The following is a 7,045-nucleotide window of genomic DNA, read 5'->3' on the forward strand; positions in this document are numbered from 1 at the left end:
CTTCTACTCACTCTTTTCTCTCTCTTCTCTTTAGCAAACACAAAAATATCTTTTTTTATATCCAATTTGGTTATTATTCATTTAATTATTATTTGTCTTATTTTTATTAATTTTTTCCTGCAATTTAGCCTCTCATCATTTGATTTTATTTAGTTTTTATATCAAATTTGATCTTTTTATTTTTATTTTTATTTTTTAATTTAGCCACATATTTGATGAATGTTTTTAATTTAGCCACATGTTTTTAATTATATCTCTTAGAATTAGATTTCAATTTATTTTTATGTTAAATTTAATCCTCACTTTTATTGCTATTTGTTTTGTTTTAAATTTTTTTTTTATTATTATTTTTTCTAATTTCATCTCTTAGTATTTTTTTATTGTTATTTTTTTAGTTTTTCTTCTATAGTATTAGTCCTGAGCTGAAGACAAGGATTACGAGTTTTGGATATTAACACGGGTTAACTTCAATCTTCATTTAGGTTCTTTTTAAATTTGATTTTTTTTTCCAATCTCATCCTTCGAAGTTTGATTTATTGTGAATTGGTATTCATTTTTTTTTTCTATCTGCAGGGTTATTTCAATTCTATGTCCATGGTCGGGATTAATGAGTTAATTCAGGTTAACTTGAAGTTTTTTTTCATTGCTTTTTTTCATTATTATTTTAGTTCTGCCTTTCAACATTGAATTATTTGATAATTGAATTTCATTGTTTTAATTAATTTGTTTTTAATAAGGTTATCATGATATTACAGTCAAATTAGAGATTTAGCATACTAACCCGAATGAGTTCGAGTTTTTGTTTTGTTAATTTATTTATTATCTTTGTATTTTTTATTTATATCATTAAAATTATACAAGCTTATTAAATTCAATCAAATTAATTACTCGGAGCTGTATTTTTTTTCTTGAAAAGACTTATATCGCCTTAACATCTTTTTTTTTTTTTTAATAACAGAAAAAATTTAGACCAGCCCGTATGTATAGTAATGCAGGCCACTATCCAATTAATAACTATATAATTAAAGTCTTTTGTTGTATATTAATTAATAATTTACGTATGTGTATGTTAAATGATGTCGCATATAACAACAAATCTTTACAGCAAAAACGGTCATTTTGCATGCGGAAGTATATAAATATGGTTATGTTTTACTAAGTTTAGAAGACATTTCTTTAAAAATATGTTTGTAAGCAAGAGATTTAGATTATAGACTAGTTTATAGCTGCACGGGACAATACGAGTTGGATTGATTTTTTTTATTATTATTGTAAAAAAAATATTAAAACTACAATAAACTATTTGATATTATTATTAAACTTAATATAGTATGTTAATCTTTAAATCTCCAAACACAATTTATTGTCTAACTCAAGTTTAAAATTAAACCTAAATATTTTACTTTGATATTATCCAATCGACTTGTTAGGTGCGAAGACAGCCTAGACTATTAGTAAAATGCATTGTTTGGTTTTTTATATATATATATATATTGAGATGATGACATATTGTATCGATCTGGACTCGTGGTTTAACCCGTGTCATGGACCCCATTGGATTTTGATAATTATTTTTTAATATTTTTACTTAATTATACGATAATAAAAATATATATTTTTAAAATCAAGTATAAATCAAATATCAACACGTTTGTTTGAGTCTACCGTAACCTTATGAAAAAATAAACAAAAATAAATTATGAAGATCAATTTAAAAGTAACCAAATGTTAGCATGTTTGAATGAGATTGTGATAATATAATATTATAAACTAAAATAAATTATAAAGGTTAATTTAAAATTAATTAAATATTGAAAAATAAAATAAAAAATTTAAATATGAAATGAGAAGAAAGAATGAGAGGTGCCATATAGTGAACACCTTCAAGTTTCCCAAATGTTTTATTGTATTAATTGCTAATATGTAATTTTTGGTTTTATTCGAAGTATAAAATGTCAAGCTTGCCACCGCTAATTAGAAAGGGACTTTTATTTGTACCTTTGGTTTTACCTTTGCCTTCTTCTGCCTCGTTGTCATCTACTATCACAATTCTCTTCCATGTCCCTCGTTGTCATTAAAATTTTTAATTAATAAAATATGTTTTTTATTTTAAAAATAATTTAGCTTAATTTTTCAATTTTCTTTTATTTTAGACATAAAATAATTTATTATAATTATAAAATATTTAAAAATATATTATTATTTATTAATTATATTAAATTTGTTCCTTAATCTTTTAATTGTTATATATTTTTTTAAAAATATTTTTTGTTTGTAATTTCATTCTTTAGTATTTGATTTTCACACCAACTTTGGTTTTTATTTTTTTTATTGTTATTATTTTTTATTTTTTAAAATTAATTTTTTATTTATCATGTTTGGTTTCTAATTTTTTTATTGTTATTTATTTTATTTAAAATAATTTATGAAATTGAGTTATTTTTTCAATGTCATCATCTTTCAATTTTTTTTATTTATCAGATTTGATCTCTATTTATTTAATTCTTATTTTTTTATTTGAAATTATAAAATTGATTTTTTTAATATCATTCTCTTTTAATTTTTTTATTTGTCAGTTTTGGTGTCTATTATTTTAATAAATAAATAAAATATTAATAATTTATTTTTTAATTTATAAATAGACATTAAAAAATATTTTTTAATTAATTTTTTCATATAAATTACCTTTCAAAATAAAATTATTTCCAGGAAACAAATGTGCAAGGCTAACAAGATTTAGTGATGGGAGGGGTAAACATGTCAGTACAAAAGCGCACAATGTCTGTCTCTGGGCTATTATAATCCCATCAAACCCCGCAGAGAAAGAAGAGTCTCTCTTTCAGATTCCATTTCTCTACTCCGTCTCCACTGTCTCGCAGCCCTCTTCTATCTTCACAAAAAGAATAGAAAAGAAAAAAACAGTGAGACATCTGATTGTGTCCCTTCTCCTGCTTCCCTCTCCGTCAGCACCTCTCCTACTGGAAAAACAATTCAAACCTCTCCTCTTTCTTTCTCCCTCTGAAACCAAACTTTCCTTCTTCTGAGTGATGGGTGTGAGCTGCTCCCGGTGCTCCCACACTTCCCACATCACAGAAATCATCATCACCAGTTTCTTTCGCCACAAATCTTAAGACTGATTAATTAAGATAAAAACGTTAAATAGAGATCATTCAGTCCTGGAATCTGGTTCTTTCAGTGTTTGACCAGATACTTTATATAATATAGCTGCGATGGCAGCTTGATTAAACCTGTATCAGCAGGAAAGTTTTTAGAAAAATCATGGCGGCTTGTGGTGGTGGTGGTGGTGGTTCTAATCCCAATTTGTCTGTTTTAGTTCAAAGCCAAAGAGGCCCTTGTGCTGCTTCTCAACCTCTTGAAGCTTTTTTCCTTTCTGGCTCTTCTCCTTCTTTTCTTGGTATTCTTTCTAATTATCTATTTGCTTTACTTCCTGTATTAAAAAAAACTGTTCCTTGTTTCTTTTCTTTTTCTTTTTAATTTTGTTAATTCCTGGTGTTTCAAACTTATGATTTCATGGATAAATAAAAAACTCAGGTCTTTTGAACCTCAATTACCTCTATATCATCCTCTCTTTACTTTTTAATTTGGTTATTTGTTTTTTTTTTTATCTTTTGATGAATATAGGGAGGATTTTTTTTTTATGATTATTATTTTAACTCGTTGATGCTCAAAATATCAAATTAGATTTCTCTAATTTGTCTCCTATAAGATTTTTATATATGATTGCAGTAAATATTCTATCTTTTATTAAACGTTTGCTCAATGGATGCCTTCTTATTCGGCTATAGTGTTTTTTTTTCCGCTTTTTCTTGAATTCTTGATAAAAAAAAATTTTAAGAATTCAAGATGGAAATCAATTGAACCAAAATGATTGCTGATTTCTGCATGTAGCTCTTGTGATTGATTCAAACATGGCCTTTGACTTGTGGTGTATCAATAATATAGGTTCAAGATCCATGATGAGTTTTGCAGATGTTCACCAAGCAAATGGATCAACTAGACCGTTTTTCCGCCCATATGAACACGAAGACAACGGCGACGATGATTTGGATGAATATTTTCATCAACCTGAAAAGAAGAGGAGACTTACTGTTGATCAAGTTCAGTTTCTTGAAAGAAGTTTTGAGGTTGAGAACAAGCTTGAACCCGAAAGGAAAATCCAGCTGGCGAAGGATCTTGGCTTGCAGCCTCGGCAGGTTGCCATATGGTTTCAAAACCGCCGGGCAAGATGGAAGACGAAACAGCTTGAAAAAGATTATGAGGTTCTGCAATCTAGCTACAATGGCCTTAAGGCTGACTACGACAACCTCTTCAAGGAGAAGGAGAAACTAAAAGCTGAGGTAAAAACACTGTCCTTTTGTAAGAGAATTCAACAACCTTGCTGCTATACTCGTTTAGCATTGATGTGAAACTAAGATTGTACTATGGTATAATTGTTTTCAGGTTAATCTTCTCACCAACGAGTTGCTCCTTAAAGAGAAAGAGAAAGGAAGCTCAGAATTGTCTGATAAAGATGCATTATCTCAAGAGCCACCCAAAAAGGCAATAGCCGATTCAGCTTCAGAGGGTGAAGTGTCGAAAACTTCAACCGTGGCCTGCCAGCAGGAAGATATTAGCTCAGCCAAAAGTGATATGTTTGATTCAGACAGCCCACATTTTGCGGATGGGGTACATTCCTCACTCTTAGAGGCAGGTGATTCTTCACATGTCTTCGAGCCCGACCAATCGGATTTATCACAAGATGAAGAAGATAACTTGAGCAAGAGTCTTTTGCCTCCGTACGTCTTTCCAAAGCTTGAAGATGGTGATTACTCTGACCCGCCAGCAAGTTTTGAAGATCATGCCTTTTGGTGCTGGTCATACTAAGTTGCACTTGGTATATAACATGGTTTCTGTGTCTTTCTTCTTGTTTACAGCTTGTTAATCATTAAGCAATAATCCCAATCCAAATGTGGTGTTGGGTTCTGGTTGTAGTTGGAAATGATGGTCTTTCCCCTCCTGTAATCTTGTTTTTGCTGGGGTACTCTTTGTTTGAGTTAGATGGAGCTTTTCCGAACCGATTGTAAATGAATTTCCCTTGCAGTTTGTTTGGGAAGGTAATGCATTTCTTGTATTCGAAATAGTCTTGAGGATACTGCTCCTTGATTGCTACGTTTAGCTCATTGATTAAGCAACTCTTCGACTATCTTTAACATTATCAAATTTGTTGGGGTTACGTTCACATGTATTAAAGGTTTTTTTTCTCAGAATACTCTGTGAAAAAACATCCGGGAGGTTGGTGGGTTTTTTTGTTTTTTATTTTTATATAAAGTTAGATAATAAGACGAGAGAGAGGTAAGGGAATAACGAATATGGCTTGTCTCCCTTTCTCAGTTTGTCCGTTCCCAAGCCCGTTTTTATTGAGTTGTGTTCTGATTCCCTGTTACAAAGATTGTATGCTAAGCAACAGAATTTGCTTTATTGAAAAGCCAGCAATGATCTTGGTTCTCATTGGGGTGAAAATCTTGCACCCATCCCATTTTCTAATTTTGGTAGAAGACATACACAAAAGGACTTGGAAAAACAAATTAAATCTTAATAATTACTAGAAGATACATGCTTGAGCTGCTGCAACAAGCTTTTTTTCAACTTGTTTATCTTACGAGTCTATGCAGTCGATCAGTCAGGCCAATCTTAAATTTTTGCCCATCGAACTGAACATCTTACAGCGGTTGTGAGTGTGGATGAAGCTAGTCAAACTAGCTTCTTCTAGCTACTTGTTGCCCTTATCTCATGAAGTGTCCTGTCTCTGGTCAGAAAAGAAATGACATTTCAGATTGGCCCATGATTGGAACGAGGAAAAAAGGCAAGCTGTCTAGTAAAAATTGGTAAATTTGGAGAAATCTGAGCATCTTTATCTGAGAAGCAGAAATAGAAAAGCTTTGGTAGAGTAGTAGTTGCGTGGAGGACTCTGTATCATGGAGAAATTCCTATCACATCAATAAGCAGCATATTCAACGACTCTTTCATCACAAGAAATGAACATCACTCATCAATATATATTGAGGGTCGTCCACTTTCACAACAACTGTGTGGACAATCTATCTATGTGTTATTAGAATATGCTTGATAGTAATTCACGCTTATCTTTGAAGAACTTTGATGTCAACTTTAGTCGAAGATACAGAAATCGATGAACAATTTGTTCACAAACATCTTAATGGAGGAAATAGTGCAAACACGTTATGATATACAGTTAAAGGGGTACCTTGATCATCCATAGCTACAAAACAAAAGTGCAATCAATTTGTTACGCAATAAATTAGTTGTCAACGAAATAATTTAAGTTAAAAAATAAAAAAATATTAAATATTAGGCTGGATTTAATAAGTGTTTCCATATTAAAATAAATTTGGGTCTAAAAAAATTTACATATTATAAGAAAGACATGATCTACGCTTGTAAATTTATTTGACTAAAATACATGAGATAATGGAGATGAATATTTTCAATCGTGTATGCTTAAAGTAAGGAGTAATGGAGAAAATTAATGGCGCTTATCAATGACTTTTACTGTATAAACCAAGGATGAAGGAAGAAATACAAAACAACTGAACAAATTAACAACATTAATTGCTACGCTACTCAATTGAATCAAGTTCTCGGGATCTTTAAAATCTGTATATTAGTAGACATGTAATCTCGTAGGCAATAATCTTCTTTTTTATTTTTTTGGATTCGAGAAAACCTCACCTCCCGGAAAGCGTACTTTGTAGGCCTAGATAAGCGAGTAAAACCTCGGCTGTCCCAGGCTCTTACAAGAAGTGTACGCCCTGACTCGAACTCAAGACTTGCTGTGCAGATCTCAAGCCCTTTGCCATCACGCTACGCCCATTGGGGACACAATAATCGGTATACATATAACATGTAGACAAATAATTTATAGGCCGATAATTTATAGGCGATAATAAGTAAGCTTCCAGTGTCTATTATAATCTAGTAGGCTTGTAATTTTCATTACCAAAAAAACCACAAAATACCAATGCAT

General features: G+C 30.8%; 1 protein-coding gene across 1 annotated transcript; it reads left to right on the top strand.

The window, feature by feature from the left end:
• Window positions 1-2,812: 2,812 nt before the first annotated feature.
• LOC7484754 (homeobox-leucine zipper protein HAT5) lies at window positions 2,813-5,140 on the top strand. The gene is made up of 3 exons (XM_002317956.4): window positions 2,813-3,415; window positions 3,964-4,358; window positions 4,462-5,140. Exons 1-3 carry the CDS (start codon window positions 3,280-3,282, stop codon window positions 4,882-4,884), a joined length of 954 nt encoding a protein of 317 aa, XP_002317992.3. The 5' UTR covers window positions 2,813-3,279; the 3' UTR covers window positions 4,885-5,140.
• Window positions 5,141-7,045: the final 1,905 nt, after the last annotated feature.

Source organism: Populus trichocarpa, chromosome 12, assembly GCF_000002775.5.
Source record: "Populus trichocarpa isolate Nisqually-1 chromosome 12, P.trichocarpa_v4.1, whole genome shotgun sequence".
Classification (NCBI taxonomy): Eukaryota; Viridiplantae; Streptophyta; class Magnoliopsida; order Malpighiales; family Salicaceae; genus Populus; species Populus trichocarpa.

Bases quoted from the DNA above. Each gene is read 5' to 3' on its own strand.
- LOC7484754 (XM_002317956.4), top strand. From the start codon at position 3,280: ATGGCGGCTTGTGGTGGTGGTGGTGGTGGTTCTAATCCCAATTTGTCT. The intron at 3,416-3,963 runs GTATTCTTTCTA...TCAATAATATAG, and splicing joins CTCTTCTCCTTCTTTTCTTG to GTTCAAGATCCATGATGAGT. The intron at 4,359-4,461 runs GTAAAAACACTG...AATTGTTTTCAG, and splicing joins AGGAGAAACTAAAAGCTGAG to GTTAATCTTCTCACCAACGA.